The sequence below is a fragment of the Pantherophis guttatus genome, chromosome 1 (genome assembly GCF_059756535.1).
Source record: "Pantherophis guttatus breed Tessera chromosome 1, ASM5975653v1, whole genome shotgun sequence".
NCBI classification, from domain to species: Eukaryota; Metazoa; Chordata; class Lepidosauria; order Squamata; family Colubridae; genus Pantherophis; species Pantherophis guttatus.
Window position 1 is genome coordinate 293601962 of NC_142063.1, and position 22561 is coordinate 293624522.

The 22561-nt window shown below is 37.4% G+C and overlaps 2 protein-coding genes across 4 annotated transcripts in view; one reads left to right on the forward strand and one right to left on the reverse strand.

Moving 5' to 3' along the window:
* PSEN2 (presenilin 2) overlaps window positions 1-6527 on the reverse strand; it is a 56220-nt gene extending 49693 nt beyond the window's left edge. Inside the window, exon 1 of one of the 3 annotated variants that reach the window (XM_034427946.3) lies at window positions 6164-6527. The gene's annotated coding sequence lies outside the window, so the exon portion shown is untranslated. The remainder of the gene's footprint in view (window positions 1-6163) is intronic. The other 2 variants (XM_087883139.1, XM_087883133.1) reach the window with 2 other exon arrangements.
* ITPKB (inositol-trisphosphate 3-kinase B) overlaps window positions 6504-22561 on the forward strand; it is a 72067-nt gene continuing 56009 nt past the window's right edge. The window contains exons 1-2 of the mRNA XM_034427942.2: window positions 6504-6894; window positions 13182-15058. Coding sequence (XP_034283833.2) covers window positions 13382-15058 — 1677 coding nt within the window. The 5' untranslated portion in view covers window positions 6504-6894; window positions 13182-13381. The remainder of the gene's footprint in view (window positions 6895-13181; window positions 15059-22561) is intronic.

The following is a 22561-nucleotide window of genomic DNA, read 5'->3' on the forward strand; positions in this document are numbered from 1 at the left end:
CAATTAGTGTATTTTCATAGTTTTATGTTTTTAGCTTTACAAAATTAGCAGTAACATATATATAAACTTATTAATATTTGCCATATGATTTCAGAGTGATCTTTCCCATTGATAAAATTAAAAACTTATTGTATTGTTAAGTCATCACCACATATGGCAAATTATATTCATTTATATATAATACACAATGCAGTTTAAAATCTTGCGTATATCAAGTTTCCACCATCCCATTATGTTACAGAGTGATTCCTTCCCCTCACAAGCCCACAATACCTTACTATTTTTCTACAAAATAAGCTGCAGACAATGGAAACTTTCATACTGTTTCCTGTAATTTCCAGCTCATGTCATCCATAAAAGGTGCTGTGGATTATTTCAGTAATGGCACAAAATACATATATATTTAAATACATATAAGCTGAAGGAGAGAAGAAAAGTACCCAAGAAGGGAAAAGAAGAAAATGATTTTCTGGGACATATTGTAGACTTCCACTCTCCCTTTTTTATACTGTAATAATTATCTGTCCAAACACAATCTTAAGAAAAAAGTGTGCTAAATTAACAAAGGAAACTTCCTCAGCCTGTCTTAATTGTGATTCTCCAACAGCTGCCATCTTTTCCTCTGATTGCAGGAGCAGATTTGTTCAATCACAGAGGAGATCAGCCAGCAGCCCCCCACCCCCACCCCCGCCTTTCATTTTTTCCCTTGCTCTCCCCAAATCTGCTTAGAGGTTAGAGATTGAGATACAGGAAGTACAGAGAAAGATAGAATAAGGGAAGTCCTGTTACAGGACGAAAAATCCACTTGCATTACTTTGATGTAATTTTCAATTCCAGCATCCTGTTTCCAAAAATGGATAACCAGATGTCTATGAGAAACTCACAAGCAGGACAGGAACAATCAGTTCTCTCTTGCTTCACCCAGCAATTAGCATCAATGGCATAGCAATTCTAAAGATGAAAGTTCAATGTGTCTTACACAGTAATAGTGATGAAGTTGATATATTTATTTATTTTAATTTACTTATGGTAAACTATTATTTAATTAATTAAATTTAATTAATTACATTTATATGTCGCCCCTCTCCAAAGATTATCTACGATGTAATGTTTTATTTTGGCTAATTGAAGGAAAAGATTCTAAGTGCTTTAAATAAAAAATAAAAAATGTACAACTGGTTTTAACCTGACATATAAATACATACATACATACATACATACATTTCAGAATTAATAACAAATAGTACATTAAAGCATGCTATTATTTAAACTAAGATCCTGGCAAAACATTGTAATGTGTATTATAATGTTTATTATGAAAAGAAGAATTACGTTTATTATGAAAAGAAGGAAAAAAAGATGTTTATTATGAAAAGAAGAACTAGGGATGACATGATAGCAGTATTCCAGTATTTGAGGGGCTGCCACAAAGAAATGGGGGTCACCTTATTTTCCAAAGCACCAGAAGGCAAGCCAAGAAACATTGGATGGAAACTAATGAAGGAAAGAAGCAACCTGTAATTAAGGAGAAACTTCTTAACAGTGAGAAGAATTAACTAGTGGAACGGCTTGCCTTCAGAAGTTGTGGGTGCTTCATTACTGGAGGTTTTTAAGAAGAGATTGGGCAGCCATTTGCTTGAAATGTATAGGGTCTCATGCTTGAGCAGGGGGCTGGACTAGAAGACCTCCAAGGTCCCGTCCAGCTTTATTCTGATTAGATTAGTATTAGTATACAGACATTTCCAAACTGCAAGTCCTTTTCAACTCAGTGGTTTTACGCCAAGTGAACATGTATTAGGATGGCAAAATTACATATGTAATTTGCATGTTGCATGTTTGGGTAATGCAATATTGGCTTTTAAAAATGCTTCTGAAAATTACGGTAGTTATTTTATAATATAATTGCTTCGCCTCTGTAGTCCAGAGCGGATAACAACTAAAATACTGAAAAGTGATGGAAAACTCTTTCTCTCCAAGACTATCTGCTTGCTCTTTGTTTTGTTTCCAACCAGCTACATGGGCACACAACATCCTTGGAGAAAAAAACAGCTGCCGTAATTTCTTTTCCTATAATATTTCACTTACAGCAAAGTTTTCATCTTTCAACTGTGAAATCCACTATATGTTGGGATAATAAAGATTAGACGTGCTGTCCCACACAAATACCATCACAAGTTTAAAAATGTCATATTAAGATTCAATCATCTAAATAAAGAATGCATGGTTGAATGAAAACAGAACATCTATACATCTAAATAGCTTTTTCACAGAATGCTCAATCACAGATATAGACAAGCAAATTCCCTGGATATAAGGCTTGTACTGAGGAGGATCTCTTGGAAATTACACATAAGCAGAGACTGAGCACGTCTCGTATTTCCTGTTTTTATGTTTCCAGTATAATCTGTTGCCTGCTAATTATGCATAGTGCTTTCAGATTATGGCTGCAAAACTCCAGACAGCCACTACATGGCGTGAACTATATATAGTACAAGTAGTCCTCGACTTTCATCAATGGAACCTGCCCATTATGTCATAAATCATGGTAGTTGTAAAGCAGATCACCCATATGACTGACCCAATTTTATGAGTTTTTTTGCATCAATTGTAAAGTAAATGCTGCAGTCATAAAACAAATCCATGGTTCGCTATAAGGTGTTGTTGTTTTTTTGCCAAAAACTAGAAGTAACTGCTACTTTTCAGCAAAAATGTTGTAAAACATGATCATGTAACTGTGGCTGTAAATGTGAGCTGGTCACTTAGTGCCCAACATGCAGTCATGTGACTGGGGGGCGGGAGGCAGCCATCAGAACTTCAGAATTGGATCTTAAGTACCTTTGGGGCAGGTGGGTCTGTGTAACTTCGAACGGTTGCTAAGCAACCAGTTGTAATTCGAGGACTATCTTTACTGTACTTCTTTATTTTTTGTTCTGCCATTCAGGGTTCTTTACGAGTTTTGCAGTCCAGATCTGCTAGTTCTAATGATGCAGGGTCTGTTGTGTGAATGAACCTTTACATCAAAGGGCATGCGTGCATGCACACAGAACCCAAAATGGAAATAGAGACAGGATAACTGTTAAGTAAATATTTTATTCTTATATTTTTAGCATATCCTTCCTTTAAAGAGATTAAGGGTTCCTCTGTTCAATTTGTTATTCTCATCAAAACCTCATGAGGTAGGTTTGCTGAGAGAAAAAATCGCAAGTAATGATAATATGTGACCTTCGTGATTGTGACTAATGTTGGATTCTGTTCTAACTACTAAACAGTGTCCTTTCTATATAAGTGGACAATGACTTCACCTCAATTTCTCCACTGCTTTGTTCTGTGTGCTTATTCTTATGCGAAGATTTTAATTTATTTTTATTGGCTTTTTTATTTATTGTTGTGTGTTGCCCAGAGACCCCTTTGGGAGAAGATGGGTGACATAAAAATTTGATTAATAAATAATATTATCTTCAATCTTTTCCCCCCCTCTGTTCAGCTCTACGTACAGTTGCATACACAGAGCCTCTAAAACTAATGTGTTGCTTTTCACCTTTATCATTTTTGAAGCAATAGAGTTGAACACCCTCTAAAACGTAGATTGGCAATACCCATATGGTTATTCAGAAGTGACTGCACATAACAGATTGCACTCCAAGAGCAAGCAGGAGGATGTTGATTTATGACAGACAGATATTGCTCAGTATGCATATTCCCCAGGCTCTTTCATTTGGATATTTTTAAAATGTCAGGTCTGATTGTTTTTGGCATTGCCTTTTTTGATGCAAACTGTTTTCCTGGATCTTATCAGCTAATGTAAACTGCACTGGAAATGTGGGCCTGAAAGACAGTTTCAACAGAAAGGCAATGTTTCAAGAAAAACACCGTAACTGTGCTTAATGTGGTTCTGATCCTGCAAAGAGCGGCTTGCTAGTCATTGCAGATCCTACTCCAAAGAGAAAACATGTAAAAAAACAACAGTATATCACATGACATTCAGGATAGACTTCATGGCACAAATTTCGCCGGTTACAATTCATTTCCCTAATGCATAACCTGTATGCCAAACTAGTTATAATGGTGGTAAATTTCTGAGTTCCGGATGATCAATCATCTAACTGCACTTTGAAAAGAGACGAGGTTTCAATCATGAATTTATTAAATAAGAAATGTTCAAAACCTAGTGTCTGGCAATGGATTTCAAATATAATTTCAATTGTATTTGTCACTATGCAGGTGATGTGAAATGAGGCATAATGGTATTATGGCTGACACATTCTGATTTAACCAACAATTTAGGTATAATAGAACGCCTCCCCCAATCAATACATTAAAGTGATGTGAAGTGTGTGTGTGTGTGTACACATACAGTATATGTAAGTATGTGTATATCAAAGAAGTGCAGCTTGTAGCACCTTGAAGACAAAACATTACAGGCTATTTGAAGGGATAGAGAATCTGCAGTCCTCCAAGTGCACTTGGAGGACTGCAGATTCTCCATCCCTTCAAATGTGTTTTACTCCAGCAGTCTATCCCTTCAAATGTCTTTTACTCCAGCAGTTTCAAGTTATAACTGACACACTGTCCCTCTGGATGTATAATTACTTTTAACATTATTTTTGATATGGCTGATTCCCAGAATTTACTGATACTTTATATTGCATGGTTTTGGTTTTAGTTTCTGAGTGTTACATGGTTGTATATTTTAATCCAAATTATGTTGTAAACCCATAAGCCAAACAAATAAGTAAATACATATAAGAATAGGTGAGTGGGAGTGGGAGCACATATATTAATAATGCCTGCCTTAAATTGACACAATTTTGCTGAAAATAAATGCAAGTAAATCACCAGTTGAATGTCACTGACTCCAAATTATTTTAACCTTTGTTTTTTTAAAAAAAAAATCTCTAAAATCAATGGATTAGCTCTTTGATATAACAGTTGCTCATTACAGATTAGGCTTCATTGCAAAATATAGTTTCTTCCCCATAAGGGTATTAAATGTAAGGGACTTTGCCCTTGTGGCTATGGGAATCTGAATCAGTAACAATTATCCACCTAATCTAAGAATCTTTAAAGATATATAGCAATTTCTCATTGCTCTGATTTTATAGTTCCCCCTCATGTTACTATAATGTGTCATAGACCAATGTTTTACTTACCAGTTCAGATATTCAGAGATAGATAAACATGACCACATTTTATTTAGTAACCTGGAGATACAGGGCATCTTTCCTATTTCTTTTTAATGGAGACTTGATTTTAGGTTTGGGATTATTTTAGGTTAATGTATGCCACGTTGCACATGTGTGTATACGATTTCCCCAACATTTTCTGATTTGATTTATACCTTTTTGGGAGATCCATAAAAATTAAATGCCATATGGAGATCATTCCAGGTCAAATGGAAGTTTTTTCTAAGCAAAGCTGATGAAAGGGGTTTCTAATATCTCTTTTCTTTCTTTGAAATAGGAAGGTGGAATCGTTTCTAACAGAAGAATCAGAAATATATATTGTGGGGCAAGCTTCCATTACTTAAGACTCCCTAAACAAAAGTATATGTCACACTAGCCTCTTCTGCCCTAAGCATATTTGACCTGAAGTGACCCATACAGATAGGATTTTAAGATCTCTGGTTTTTAAATTAATAATAATTCAAATGTGAAAAGTTCCTTTTGTTGAGGTAATTGTAGAGTTCCAACTGCAGACCGAACAGGGGAATATCTAGAAACTTCTTTCTTTCTTTCTTTCTTTCTTTCTTTCTTTCTTTCTTTCTTTCTTTCTTTCTTTCTTTCTTTCTTTCTTTCTTTCGCTTAGACCTTGCCTTTTGTGTAGGACCTCATGGTGGGATACATAACACTTCATTCTCCTGTTTTACCCCAGAATGAGAACCCAGTGAATTAGGTTGGGCTAAGGGAGGAAACTGGCCTCCCCAGTGTTTGGTTTCATTCAGTACTGTGATAAAACATATTTGGAGTCTCCTTCAGCCCCCAGGTATTTGACTGGTTTAAAGAGAGTTGACATATTCTTAAAGGGCCACTTTCCCTTTTTTTTAAATGTGTAACACTATGACTATACCTCTCTCATAATAATTAAAATTAGTCTGAAAAGTTAAGATAAAACTAAAGGGAAACCTTAGGCTCTTAACAGATTTACAGATATATAGTCACTATACCTGAAAAATATCCATGATCTCACATGGGTCACAGTTTTTCACTTGCTCTCTGAAGGCCTTTGGAAGGGAGATCCGGTCTGCAGAGCAGTAACCCCAGCATCTCATCTTGTTCCTGAAAAAGCTGGAGCATTTAAAAGGTTTTAAATAGCTGAAGCAAGTTATACATAGTAAGGAGGAACAAGGAGTGGAAAAAAAAATGGACGATGTATCTTTAACCCACAAAGGGTGGAGCAGATTTTGTTCTGAGCTCGCTAACAATGGAAACTTTTTTTTTTAATGTTTCCCTCCATCAGTCCTGCCAAGCAATAGGAAAAAAAGAAAAAAGAAAGAAAAGAAACTTGTTCCGCTGAGTTCAACCCCAGACAGGCTCACAACTTCCTTCCTGCTTTCCGACCCCCTCCCCTCCCTACTCTCGCTCCCGCACATTCAACAAACACTGAAGAAACAGCCAATGACAAGGGTGATGTTGGAAGAGACGAGTAACGATCGCGGCGGCTGAACAGTTGAAAAATAATAGCAGTAATAATAAAGTTACAGATCCAGCCGACAATAGAATTTGCTCGCTTTTTTCAGTTACGCGCCGCAGGCGGGGACAAGAGAGACGCCTTAAAACATCTTGACCAGGAGGAAGGAATTATTTCTAGAGCAATTTTCAAGTCTGCGCGTCTTCATGGCTAGAGTTTTTTCCGAAGCAATTGGATAGTCAAGGTGCACCAATCTCTCCTGGACAGGTATGACCAACCTCTCCGATTTCACTCGCTTAATCTTTGCTCATTTCTCCGCGCATCCTTCCTAATCCTGGCGTATTTCTCTTTCTTTCCTGAACTGCAACTCTTGCTTCATCAAAGCGATCGCTTTTTTTTTTTTTTTTTTTTTGGAGACCGGGTCGGAGAAAAAGACCCGATTTAAGGGCTGGAATCAGTAGCCGGCGAGAAATCAGGTTTTACGGGCACGGATAAGTAGTGAAAAACGAGCTTCAAACCGCTCCTACTTCTGAAAAGTGCCAAACTCAAATGGGCAGCGAGCTTTCGTTATTGAGGGCTATGGTAAACCGCTTCGTTTGGCGGGGGCGCCTCTGGCACGCTGTCTTTTTCGGATAAGTTACACACACATATTCAGCTGTCTTCCGTAGAAAGAGAAGCACTTCAGCCAAATCGACTCTTGTTGCAGAGAACAGCGAAAAGAGCCCTGATCTTCGGGTCTCCATAGAGATTGCCATCATTTGTTTCCTCCATAAAATATGAGGGCAAGACACGCATCACAGGGTTCAACTTGCACACAAACACACACAGCCGCGTCCAGCAAGTTTACCAAATATTTAACTCACACCACTGCCTTCCAACGCTGTCATACTGGACACACGATTTTTACAAACTTAAGTGTCATTTTAAGAATCCTTCAGGGACAGAGGTCCGGAATTTGCCCAGTATGCAAGAGTTGAACATGATTGCTCCTTCTTCCAGTAGTTAAGTCACTGCCCTACAGAGCTACCACACTTCCTATTTACTCGATCCACAAATAAATTACTTTGTGCACTATTATGTGCATAGGCATGGCAACTGTTGGAATTGTGAGAAATAAATGTTATTTAAAACATGAATAAAAGATGAATAAAGACTCCCAAGATAATGAACCCTTTTCAGAAATTCAAGAAAACTTTTTAAAAAATGGATCAGAGAAAAGTTGAAGAAATGTGCATGAAACTATAAATAGAACTATGCTTGCTATGCAATTGTAAAACATTGCCTGGATACATATAATTATTGATATTCCAAGAAGCAATATCTTAGAAACTCGCTGAAATAAATTACAAACAAGCACAGTCTTGGTTCAAAGAACAACAACAACTTTACAAACTCATATGTAGCTGCACAAGAGGATAAAGTAGGATAAAAGAAAAGCAAATCACTGAATTAAAGTAGCAAAACAACTCAGCTGATAGCTAAAGAAAGGGGCTACTTTTAGTTCATTCCCAGTTAACATACTATATAAAAGACCTGGACAAGTCACACCTAGTAAATATTAAATATTTACCTCATTAGAAAGAAGCTGTGGATTTTGTAATGTGTATGTTTCTAAGATTTAGTATGATCTCAGCATTTAAAAAATCTTATATAGTTGATAATAAATGATATAATATATTGTTATTTAAGATGGGTGGAAAAAATCCAGGAAAGAATGGTATCAAATTTATTGCGGCCTACATCCACTGATAAGAAGCCAAATTCAAGAAAATACTGGAGTCCAATTTATTTGGTCTTCAAGAGTTGTTAATTATAGCAATAAAGTTATTGTAAGTTGCTGCCTAGAGTCACTCAGGATAAGGAGACAGGAAGCATATAAATTAAAGGAATAAACAAACAAATAAATGGGGCCAGGGCCGGATTTTCCTATAGGCTAACTAGGCTTCAGCCTAGGGCCTCAAGATAAAGAGGGGCCTACATTCAAATTGTTAGCAAAATTAAAATTACACTTTCACTATAGGTGAAAGGGCCTCATAAGTGGAATAGCCTAGGGCCTCTTTTCATCTAAATCCGGCCCTGAATGGGGCAAGGCAATTTCAATCAGGACAATAGGGCAGGATGAGAGGCTATTAAACTTGCTTGTCTTTCCTATTTAAATTGAATACCATATTAGTTTCTTCATGAAGATACTGATTGGGAATTGAAAAAAACCAATACAAAGGGGAAATGTTAAATATTGTTCTAGCATGTTTACCATATTTAGACTCATCTTCCACTATAGCCACCATATCAGCTATTAAGACTTAAAAACAAACAAAAACTTAAAAAGTATACATTTCCATATCTACCTTGATCATCAAGGGTAGAGAACATGATTTTTTATGTTTCTGATAAAAATGTGTTAAGACCCCATGTATTTATCAAATGTCCTTCCAAATGTCTATGGAGATTCTTAGTCATCCAGATCATGGTTATCCCAAAGGTGCGACTGGAGTTTCTTGTTCTTTAAAGACATTTCACTTCTCACCCAAGAAGCTCTTCAGCTCTGACTGGATGGTAGAGAATGGAAGGATTTATATTCGTTGCAGACAGCTGGACAGAAGACCAGCTGTCTGCAAGGAATATAAATCCTTCCATTCCCCACCATCCAGTCAGAGCTGAAGAAGCTAACCATCTTCAAAGAAAAACAAGAAAGTCCAATCACCTCTTGAAAAAACACCTTTGGGAGTCCTCTTTCAAGTTCTACCAGGCTCTTGGTTGAAAAATCCAGTGTGGATTAGAACATTGTAAAGTAATAACGATAGTATATATTACACATTATGTTGTTTTATTTACTCAAATATCATCTCCTAAAGTTATCAGGTTCCTCATATATATCCTTTATATATCGAGACCAGATGTCTTGATAGAAAAACACACATACACACACACATACACACATATATATATATACTTAAAATCACACACTTTTGATTATAAAATGAATGTTGTTGTAGTATAGAACAAGCATCATATAAAAAGTGCATAGACCAACAGTACATTACATATAATACCTGCATATACTTATTGTCTCATTTGTCCATTACAAAACTCATATTACCTCCTCTATTGACTATTTGTTTAACCAGGTGACTATGACTATGGACTATGTGAATAGATATTGAGCTAATCCCATATTCAAAATTCATTATGGTTTATTCCTGCCAGTAATTTTGGTGTGCACATTATATAATTCTACTTCAGTTTCAACAGCGTAGAAACTTAAATATTCAAGGCAGAGTAAGTAATTAGGCAAACCTATTAGCAAGTTAAAAATCTACATTTTATTCTTGTATGCAGGTAGATGGATAAGTTCCAAAGACTAGCACATGGAATGACAGATAAACAATTACATTTCCCACAGCATGAAGGGCATTACTGTCTTGTTGGGTTAATCAAAATTCTTAGCATATAACTGATACAAAAATAAGAGGTGTGGATTCATTTGGAGAAGCAGTACCACACAGATGCATATTATGCGGTTATAAATATATCTACACTTATACAATACATAAATAGCATAGCACATATATAAATATACACTTAAATAGGTAATACTAATAAAACTATATATCCTTACAGCAGGAATTAATTATATATTGTGCTTTTTCAGATTTTAGAAATAAATCCCACTCAGATCAGTAGAATTAGCTCTAATACAGAATTTCAGTCATAGTTTTTCATTTGCAAATAACTGAGCATGGAATTACTGTTGTAAATCATGCCAGTCATTACATGGGTCATCATGTGACCATGCCTGATTTTTCAACCTTTTTTGCAGTAGCTGTTAAGTGAACTTAACACAAATTCTGTAGTTGTTAAGCGAAAACTGCGGTCATTAAGAAATCCTTTCTCTGCAATGGATGTTTTTTGCTGGAAACCGAAAGTAAACGCCTATTTCAGGCAAAAAGTCATAAGTTGTGATTATGTGACTGCAATACACTTCAGTTGGCCATAAATGCAGGCCAGTTGCTGGATGTACAAAATACAATCACTTGACCCTGGAGAGAGCCCAACTGTGCCAGGTCTTTTACGTACTCTTTTAGATCTGTCATAACTTTGATAGTAAGTCAAGGACTACCTGTATAATCCCAACAACTTCAGTAAAGAGACAATTTACTGAACGTTTCAAAAATTAATTAACCCAACAAGACAGTAATGTGTCTTGTGACTTTCAAGATGATTCCAATTTCCATCACTCTCCATCAGTATGGCTACCAGGAATTATGGGAGATGGTGCAATAGTAGCAAGAAGGCTACACATTTTGTATCTTCCCATTAGGCAATACTGTATAATGAATAAAAATGAGTACAGGTACAGTTTAAAGTCATGTAATAAGAAATAAAGTAAAAGAGCAAAGTGTTGCTGCACAATACTGTTCCACCACAGAAAAAATGAATTAAGAGGAAAAGCTGCAGCTCTGCTTCCTTTAGTCTTGTGGTGGCTTCTGACTTTATGTTTCAAATATTTATGAATACTATTGTTTTAATTAAGATATTATTTTATTTGTAGTTTCCCCAAATGCAATTTCTAGAACATATAATGATGAGACTTCCACCATTACTTCTCACAATTTGCCAAGCCAGCATTTAAGGCCTTCCACCATTCCTTTCCATAGTTATTTTTGTTTTAAAAAGAAAAATTCTGTGTAGTAAGTTTTGGTTTTCCTAGGTCCCATGACTTCTTCCTCCCACCCTCCCAGGAGAAAACCCACATTTAGTCCACTTGCTCCTTTATTTTCATGGAACATCTTCTGATACTTGGCTACTTTCTTCCTATCTGCTGTTTTCTTTTGATCCATGGCTAGAATGTGGATGATTGGCAACATTAGCTACTAATTTATGATAATATACCATCTCAAGCTTTTCCATTTCTTGACCATCTCAGTGTCTTCTTGGGGCTTTGCCTGAGAAGCAGAACATGCAGCTTTAGCCATACTTTTATCCTTTTATGAAACAAATCTGAATTTAAGACCAACTTAAGGTGACCAAGAAGACCAATCTTCTTGCCATTAAGCTTTTTTTTTTCATCATAGGGAATATTGATTGTGAGATCGAATTTGGGCCAGTCACTGGGACCAGCGATTTATCCTTGCAAATTTTGGGATTCATGCTGGAGCCCATCTTCAGGGAATTATAGAAGCAAGGGTTTGGCAGCACAAAGAAATGACAGCCAATCGCCAGCCATCAACATACCAATCAGGCAATAGGAAGGCACCACATAAACATGACTCACAGAACAGCCCCAAAGCACATGTATGGCCAACTGTAGTAAAGAGAAATTCCCTGAAGATGGGCTCCACATTGAGTCCAAAAGCTTGGAAGAGTAAATCTCTGGTTTACTGACCAAAATTCAATCTCCCATCGTTACCCTGCAACCAGGGGTGAAATCCAGCAGGTTCTGACAGGTTCTGGAGAACCGGTAGTGAAAATTATGAGCAGTTTGGAGAACTGGCAAATACCACCTCTGGCTGGCCCCAGAGTGGGGTGGGAATAGAGATTTTGCAATATCCTTCTCCCAGGACTGGGGAAGGAATGGGGATTTTGCAGTATCCTTCCCCTGGAGTGGGGTGGGAAGGGAGATTTTGCAGTATCCTTCCCCTGCCTTGCCCACCAAGCCACACCACGCCCACCAAGCCATGCCCACAGAACTGGTAGTAAAAAAAATTGGATTTCACCACTGCCTGGGACACGTATATTTGCCTTTAATATTGATTGTGATTGCTGAGAGATTTTTTTTTTTTTTTGCACACGTTCAGAGGCATTCTTCTAATTTACCTATCAATTGTGTTATTTGCTTATTTATTCTACTGAAAAATAGATGTTACGCCTTGGCTTCTAATTTATTTTGCTGCGGCCTTCACAGGCCTGTTCACTCTCTGTTTTCTCTTTTCTTTCTCTTCTCATTCCTTTAACTGTAGAAAATGTAACGAGCTTATTATTTACCTCTATATGGATGTAAAACAGCTTACTTCAAAGTTGATAAGGTTCTCATTTTGCGACCAAGGGTTGCATTTAGCACTTTGGGGGAGTTTAGAATATTTCACCAAAGGGTGGGGTAACGCTTACAACACGCGATGTGTTTCTCAACGTTAAAATGACGAGAAACTGTACTGTCACTTTTTAGCCTGTGATCAAACGGGGTCTGTCGGCTTGGAGCAACTCCGAGGATCATAGGTTTTCCATCCTTGCTGTACTACTCACATAAAGGATCCTTCTCTATTATCCGCGCATTCTGGGACTGAACCTTGGCATTGACATTAGAATCTGGATTAGGTAAAGATTCAGGTTAATATGCTCTTCCTTTGATCAGCGAAATGAACTTTTAAAAGAGGCGGAGCTGGACTCTGCTGAACCTTTGAGGCTAAACTCACGTCTTTCTGGCAGCCGGGCTCCAGAGCGAGAGCTTTGCAGCCATTGGCCGACCTGTGTCTCCCGTAGCCAATTGGCAGGGCCGGTTTGAGCTGTCTCCGTTTTCGCGCGCTCACTGTGCCTTCTCTTGTCTTTCCATCCAGTTTGCGTGTTTATGGAGCTGTGGACCGGGGTCCGCTCATCGCCCCTGCTCGTCTCCCGTTCCCTGGGCAATGCTGCAGCAGCTGCCGCCGCCGCCGCCCCCTCCTAAGAGGACGTGGGCTGTTCGGCAGAAACTGACCTGGGTGAAGGAGGAGGAGGAGGAGGAAGCGGAGCCTGTCCCCCGGCGGCCGGACCCATTACTATGGCCGTGTTCTGCTATGCGCTTAACAGCCTAGTGATCATGAAGAAGAGCGGCGAGGAAGAGGAGAAGAGCGGGGGCTGCAGAGGAGGCAGGAGCAAGACACCGCCTGCCACGCGCAGACAAGGGCCGCCTGAAGTCGTCCGGGGAAGCGAGAGGCATAGCAGCTATTGCCCTTTGCCTCTGGGCAGCGGCGGCAGTTCCAGCGGCTCCCCCACTGCATTCCTCTTCCCTCCAGCCGTGCCGCCGCGGGCCCCGGAGGAGGCTCCATTTCTCAAGTCCCCTCGAGAGCTCAGCAGCCCTATCTGGACTAGCCCCCAGAGCCGGTCTCCTTCGCCAGGCTGGAAAGAATCTGGCAGGACGTCCCGGGTCCTCCAACGGGAGTTGCAGAACGTGCAGGTGGTTGAGAAAGTGGGGCTGTTCGAGGCGCACATCCAGGCGCACAACAGTTCGGGGGGCGCCACTTTCCCCCTAAAGAGTCCCCGCCTACCCAGGAGAAAGTCGCCTTCTTCCCCAAGCCCTTGCCCCTTGCAGCTGGTGGAGGATACCCCGTCGAGGCAACGAGAGATAGAGGAGGGAATTAAGGAGCTCGATAAACTCTGGTTCCGACTGGAAACCACAGGGAAGGCGTTAGAGGAGGAGGCAGAGAAGGGTTCTGGGGATACCCATCTATTACAGGTGGGGGGCAAGGGAAAAACCGACTGGTCGTCTCCTTCTACTGAGAAAGAAAATGGACTCTTCCGAGAGCAGCGCCCAAAGACCATGCAATCGGCCAAAGAGGCCTTTGGAGCACAGGATTCAGAAGAGGTGGAGAGCAGGAGCCAAACTGGGATGTGGAGTTCAGAACCAATGGAGAAAGGATGTGCGTTGTTGAAAGGGCCCAATTCTAACCAGATGGGGAGGGTGAATGGGATTTCCAGGGTACAGGAGTCCAGGCAGGCGGAAAGGGGTCTGTGGCCTATTGGGAGGCAGGGCTTTGAGGTGAGAAGTGAGCCTCTGGAAGAAAAAGACTCCAAAGAGATGGAGAGCAGGAGAAGCTGTGAGGAAACTGGGGGCTCTGATGAGATGAGCATCATGATGCAGCCAGGTGAAGGCGAGGCACAACTTTTGGAGGGGTCGAGCAAGGTGAGCAGTTGCTGTGAGAATCGAAGCTTCATAGAAATTGGGCTCTGGAGGAGGGACTTTTCTGGAGGGCAGGGCTCAGGAGCCATAGAGATGCCCCTTGGAGAGCCGCTCCCTTCAGGAGACCCGTCTTGTTTTGCCAGAACTGACAGCAAGGAGGGTAGCAGCAGCCTATTCGCTTTGACATTCTCTGAGAAGCAGTCTTTGTCTGAGATTATGGCTGAAGGCCATGCTGTTGGGCTGCAGGAACAGCAGCTTCCCTCAGGGACCTCTACAGCACTACCACAACCTAGGCGGTCACTAGTGGAAAGTGGGGGCTGCTGTGGAGGTGCAAGCATTCCTGCTGTTATTGTGACAGACCTGGATGCTCAGGAAGAGGAAAATACAGGAGCAGCTCCCCCAAAGGACATGCCAATCAGGAAGCTGTCTTCTTCCTCAGCTTCTTCCACTGGCTTTTCCTCATCCTGGGAAGAGTCTGAAGAAGATATCTCCAGTGATCCTGAGCGATCCTTGGACCAGAGTCCAGCCTTCCTGCAGACCCTGGATAAACCTAGAGTGGTAAGTTCTGAGTAAGCGATGTCTCGGATGATTAGGGGAGCCAGGTGTCTTCTCAAAGTGATAAAATTTCTCTGACCATCTTTAAGGGAGATAGAATACCCTTAACATTTTTTTTTAAAGAATGGCCTTTTAAAAATAAGTTTTTGTGATATTAACTTTTCCTGCATTTGAATTGTTCTGTTGATCTTATATCGTTAAAAATGAAAAAGAGTAAAAGCATTAAGTCTGCAAACTGAGCTATAAAATTTGTATCTCAATTCCAGGTGACTTTAAGGGACCATTCCACATCAGTTATGGAATCCACTGGCATGGAATTTATTGGTGGGAAAACTACAACATAATGAAATTAGATTGTGGGGGGGGAGGGGAAGCATAAATGGACTACATCTAATTTTTGTGGTAAAATCAGATGTGATTGATTAAGCCTAATAATTTAATGCACAATTCCGTGTATATCTGCTGAGAAGCATTCTGCACCCAGTGGCATTTATTCCTCAATAAGTGTGTAATAGATCTAAACAGAATCATAAATTTCAAATGCACTCCAGAGATCATTGAGACTCACCCCCTGCCCCCTCGCAGAATCTGTTAAAGAAAATTATTAACTAATCATTATTTAAATCACCAAAGTTAAAGAACTACGGATTTAAATCAAAATTCCTTGACATTCTTGACCTTCTAATTCTTCTAATCAAGCATGCATGCTGACTGCTCTGACAAAGCGTAGCATTATGCAAGCAAAAATATCATTTAAAAAAATTCACATGTACTGCAGAAGTCTTTGGACATCAGATACCTATTTCCATTGTCATTATCTGAACATAAATCATATGGCTTATTTGAAGACTAAGATTGCAATGTAGATTTCCATTTGAAGAACTAATTTATATTAGGGAAAAGGGTGGTTTAAACTTACTATCAGTATAAATAGTGGTGTTGTACAAATCTACTATAGTGCTGAAAAGACAGATGAGATGGTGGTATACTATTTGCAACAAGTGTGATGGTTTTGAAACTCATATAGGCCTATAATTGCTGTAGGTTCAGCTTTTCATAATCAAATACCACATGGTATTTGAACAAAAAAATGAGGACAGATAATCATATTGTATTACTAATTTGAATTTTAAGGCCTTGCTTAGAGCAGAGAGTTTCAGCTGTTAGCATTTATCCCAAATGAATAGGAAGAATGACTGTTTGTCACTTTTTAAAAAGTTGCCAATTTGACACACAATTTTATTTCATTATTGAGAAATGTATCAGCTGTTATTAATTGGGGGTGTTTCATGCTGTAACTCTGAAATAAAAAGCCAGAACAAGTGCCAGGCATTCCCTAGTTCTTTTAGCTCTGGCTTTTTATGAACAGCTATAAGTAGCATATAACTTGGACAACTTGTAATATAAGTCATATAAATAAGTAGAGGAAATGATGATGATGATGTTAACTTTTTTCATTCTGAAATGTGTATATTTGTCAAAGGCAACATCAATATACTTAGCTAACTTCCAGTCTAAGGATATTAAGTGTTCTGAGGTATGGGACAAAGAAATACGTACAGTACAACATTCAGTGTCACAGTGCAAAATATATATAGGAAAATTTAGTCTTCAAAGTTATCTGAACCTTCTACACATTGCATACCAATTCATCTGGAACATTGGAGAAAACTATGTTGTAGTTTGTTTCTAGTATTTGTTGATAGCCAAATCATGCTAATTTAGCTAATACGCCCATTGAGATAATAAACCTTATATATGTTCTCCTTTATAGGCAAACTTTATTTGAACAGACAGTCCATAATTCCTTATTAAGCTTTTCAGAATGATGTTCTGAGATTTTCTATACTATTGGTGTTTTTTTTAAATTTACTTCATAGTACTGAATGTTAACATTTAACTCTGGTTTATTCCCTTGCTTTTCTAGTTGTAATCAAACATTCTTATGTGCAGAAAATATGCCCTAATATCCTCATCCTGCTTCCTGATTTCTGGTTTGTACCAGGAGCATATAGTATATAAATAAAATAGACAGGTTTTCAAAATACAAGTTGTCAAAATTCAACTTCTGAAACAGCTTCCTGACTTGATTTGAGCATAACTCAGTACACCAGATTTTCACTTTAATATATTTCTAATTTCTACTACAAATAAACAAAAATAATCTTTCTGTGCTCACAGTTAATGGATAAGTGATATACACATTATACTTAACCACAATGCCCCTCATTTATCATAACATGCTTAAATACATGATCTTGTGACTTAATATGTGTGAACTAGGCCAGTGCTGCAAAGATAGGCATTACTGTCAAGGTAGAAGCTGCTTTGCTGGCATATAATTCCCTAGTTTAGACTGTGAAATTTATTCTGGATGCTTTAGTAAGAGCATGAGCAGATGAGGGTATATTTAATACTTTTAAGATGCCATAGGACTTCTTATTTTTGTTGTGAAGGTACTGTAATTCACTATTTGGTATTTTGGGGAAATTGCATAATATATATCTGGGACAACATGTTAACAAAATGTAGTTACCTCATAGCTTCAGGAAATCCCTGTTGCAAGCATACGAACATACTGTGAAAGCATGTGAGATTTTCCCAAATATATATGAGAAATTTGCTAATACTCATTTTTCATCTGGTCAGATATTAAAATAAATCTATCAATATGTGTTAGAATGTACCACATTTTGAGATTTGCCATTTTTATGGAGCTTTGTAGAATGAAATCAAAATAGAATATTTTTAAAAAAAATTCTGAGGGAAGAATCTGTAGTCATTATCTTGTGGATAAGAGAAGAAAGTTAGTGCAGATTCTAGACAATTGGACATTTTAAAGAACAAATACAGGGACATTGGATTGCATACTCTGGATACCACTATGTCTTAGGGGAGAGCATCACCCACTTATTAGAAGAGTTAATGGCTGGGTTCACACTTCTAACTAAGCCATAACTAATTCACATGGTTTCTTGGTTTTAGTTTAGAGTGCTTTTAAATCTAGCAATTATAGTTTGCTATAAACTATGATTTATGGTTCAGTACATATTCAGTATATATTGAAAGATTATTCAGTTGTGGCTGATTCTGTAAAACATGGTTAAATCCTAATACAACATAATATTTGAAATCTGGTGAGAGGAAGATAGATTACCAAGATTGCTCTGAGAACGAAACTCTCTAATGGGTTTGTTAGATTAGAATCCAACCTGACACTCTATGATATTACGAATTGTGTAAGAATTTCTTTTTTATACAGTGATCTTAGCAAGGGATATTATTCAAAATTTTATCTCTAAAAGGTACTATGGAGCAGAAAAAGTGCAGCTGGTTAAACAGACAAATATTATACTTGTGCTCCTTTACAGTTTGAAGCACTTTTTAGAAATTGAATCTATATGCTCTCCAATAGTGTTAAACATGCTTTTCCTAAAGTGCAAGTTCTAGATATGCTGAGATTATAATTTCCATCAACTAGCTAATGGGTAGTTGAGAATTCTGAATATTGCCATTCCAACACACCTGGAAAGTGCCAAACTGAATAAAGCTTAAAGTTATGGGAAAACTGAACCTGCAGTCTAATCCACTCAACTAATCCCATCCAGTGTTTTTATATGGCCAAGCACAATAGCTGAGACACAGTTTTGCTGATACTTTGATAAACATTCCCCGAATCTTTGCCGACTAGCTATATTCTGTAGCTATATTTTAATGCTTGAAAAATCAGTAATGTTCCCAAACAAACCAATCTTCTGTCTGAATGTTTGAAAACACAAAGTATAAAAGGGACTGAAAATTGTTCTGATTTTACCTCAGTATTTATATGCTTGGGAATCTCCCCCCTTTGCCTATTCAGTATGAAGAATTTTTAATATATGCATCTGCAAGCACTTCATAGTATTTTCATGATTAAGAAGCTGCCTGTTTAATTATCTGCTAGAAATAATTTCATGCATCCAGATCCTGAGAACAATTATGGTCTATACCAGAGGTGTCAAACTGGAGGCCCGCAGGCCAGATGCGTCACGCACAGGCCACTTCCACCCTAGCTCTGCGAAGGGGAAAAACATCACGAAACATCACATGACGACAACGTGACGTGGCAAGTTTGACATCCGTGATCCATACAGAAATATGGTGATCTCCCAATTGGACTATTGCAACGCACTCTACATGGGGCTACCCCTGAAAAGTATCCGGAAGCTTCAGCTGATACAGAGAGCTGCAGCACGAGCCATACTGGGTGCCCAAAGAAGGGCACATATAACGCTCTGCAAATTGCCCTGGATACTAGTTTATTTCCAGGTCCAGTTCAAGGTGTTGGTCATCACCTATAAAGGCCTACATGGGACAGGAAAGCCCCCAGTATCTTGGCCTTCTGCAAAGGGGTCAAAACGTGGCTCTGTGGTCTTGCATGGGGGCCACAGAGGACAACATAAGCATGGGGCTGGCTAGTCCCCCGAGAGCCTCCCCACCTTAACCTCCAACATTAATTAGCCATTTTAGGATTTATCTTTCCCTTTTGATATTTAATTATTTTATCATTTAAATTTTTTAACCCTAATTCAATTTTTAATTTTAATGTTAATTTTATACTTTTTTATTTATTGTTTATATTATATTGCATATTACCCAGAGCCTCTCTTTAAGGGACCTGGGTAGTTTAGAAATATGAAATAAAAATAAATGCATAAATAAATATAAACTAACCAAGCAATATCTTTTTAAAATTTCTAGTTTAGCATTTCCTATTAAAACTATTGTCCAAATATAACCTTTGCTTTGTAATTTTCCCCTATAACCAGTACATGTACTAAAACTTTTAAATAATAGCTGCGTTCAATGTAGGAGTGAAATATTTGTCTTTTTGTTACTCAACTGAATGTCCTAATAAGGACATAGAATTAATGATGACTTGAAGTAGGATACACCTTATTTAAATACTCAACACTGAAGGCTCTGGTGATCATCCTTTTCTTAATCAACACCGAATGATGAGGAAATCTTTCAGAAACATCTGCTTGTCTCTTGTAACTCATGTTTTTTGTGGGTAAGTTTCTGCATTGATGTCTCAACACAATATTACTTCAATATGTTTTTCAATCCATAGTTCCTATTTAAACTAGAAAGCTTTAGATTAAAATTAATATATTTTTATTCTGAAAAAGAAAGACACTCTGAAGCAATTCCCATTTTCTTGTTTCAGTACTGTATCAAAATATGCTAAATCACTATCTTTAAAAAGGTTCTGCTTAAATTGTGTACAATACCATATATAGATACACTATGTAATTAGTCCTTGTCTGGATAAGAACACCAAGCAACACTATGTTCTATGCCAGTAGTATCTGCAGAGCATTTCAGTTACTTTCAACAAGGCTTCTCTGTTATTTTCTAATATCCTGTAATAGGGTAATGTCCTGTAACTTAGTGGTCTGGTTCACACGTCACTCTAAGGAATAGTAATGCTTGTGGTTTTAATTTAATGTATTTAATGTATTATGTGAATCAGCAGTGGTTTACGATTTAATATACTGTATATTCAGCTTTTTGATGAAGAAACCATAGTTTAATATAACCAAATTGTTATATTGTAACATATACTTGGAAAGGAGTCAGTTCTAATTTTAACATCTTAATTTTGCTATGTATTGGAATTGCAAGACTTTATATCATTTGACTTAGTGTTGCCTTGGGCCAATGAAGTTTAGTCATTCTTTTGAAGTATGTCACATGCTATTTTTCTCTATTCTAGAACCTAGATCACATTCTATTTTGCAGTGAATATTCCTACTTAGACAAACTGCCAGCATAGATGTCATGTTGATTCTGTACCTAAGAGAGAATCATTTTTCAATTCATTCTCATAGACTCAAAATTTATTTTTTCAAAAAAAAAGAATTCAGATTAAAAGCAGATTTTGAACAAAAAAATCTAATGGATAAAAATATATCAGATATCAATTTGCAAACACAGATATAAAATTGATGATATAAAGTAAATATAACAACTAATGTATAAATATGGAAAAACCAGAATGTTTACTGAAAAATACATTAATAGATTAATATTCATAAGTATTGCAGGATAGGATTATTAAAAATTCATAATAAATAAGGGAATATGCATCATATCTTTCATATCTATCATACTACATTATGCTCTTTGAAGTTCTGTAATTTCTATGCAGTGAGAATTAAGGTTTATTGGCTGAAGCTGTTGATAATCGACTCTAGAAAGACAAAAATACATTTAACAAAGATATTTTATAGAATTACGTATCACAAGATACGGTAATGTAAAAAGTTTTAGACGATTGTGAGCAAGGAAAATAATCCTGTCAATAGCTATTTAATATAATAGACAAGAATGGAATATCATATGTTTAAAAGCAGTAACAGAACAATTAAAACTCGGACCATACATTTTCTGAATAGTTTTTATCCCAGAGCTATAATTGCACTCAACAATGAACTAAAGGGCCACCATTGGTGAGCTGTTGGACAGTATTACTTGGTCTGTTGTGTGGATATTTGGATGGTTTAGGGGTGGGAAATTGTGGTGGGTGGGAGTGTGTTTGGGGATTGTTATGTGTGTTGGATCTGGTCTTTGGGTATTAAGTGAATTTTGTTGTATGGGTATACTGTGTATACATGTACAATGACAAAGTTATTATTATTATTATTATTATTATTATTATTATTATTATTATTATTATTAGTATACATATAGGATGTCTGGAATAATTAGATGGTTGTCATCTTTATGCTTTGCTTATGAACTTGCAGAAATATCTTACTGCCTAGTTTTCAAGTTAGATTTCTGAACTATATGAATGAATGTTGTGATCTAGCAGGCTGGTTTTAAGTTCTTACCCCACACAGTATGGAATTCATGGAATGTAACATTACTCCGATTTTTAACAAATCACATATTTCATTTCACTTAACTAAAGCTGTTACTAAAGTATAGAATTCTGATGAAAAGACATGATATGATTTAAATACCTTAAACTCTCTGGATAGTGTTGGCTCCTAACAATCCACAATATACATCTGTGTTGTTCACACTTAGTGAGATGTGTGTCTTCTCTCATTTTGGATTTGAAGCAATTAATAAAACATTGCTTTGAATTTGCGAGCATAAATGCATGTTTTTAAAACTTACTCAGTTTTAAGTTCTATTGCAGTCACTCCATTTTTTTTTCTTAGCTCTCTTCATTTGGGGAAAAAAAAATCATGATTGATGTATTCTGAGGCCAGAACTTTCCTAATAATGAGATAAATGTGACTGGGCATATTTTGTGTTTTTTTTCTTTTGCATGACAAGTTTAACTTTATCCATAATGCTTTAACATTTTTTCTTTCCTAATGGAAGAACTCTCTTTCAGTCTCATATATTTCATACTTCATTCTGTTTTAATTCCATAATCTTTTATTATAGAAAATGATTATAGGATACAGGAACAATTAGTCCCTGAAGATGTAATTGTAATGTTGGTCC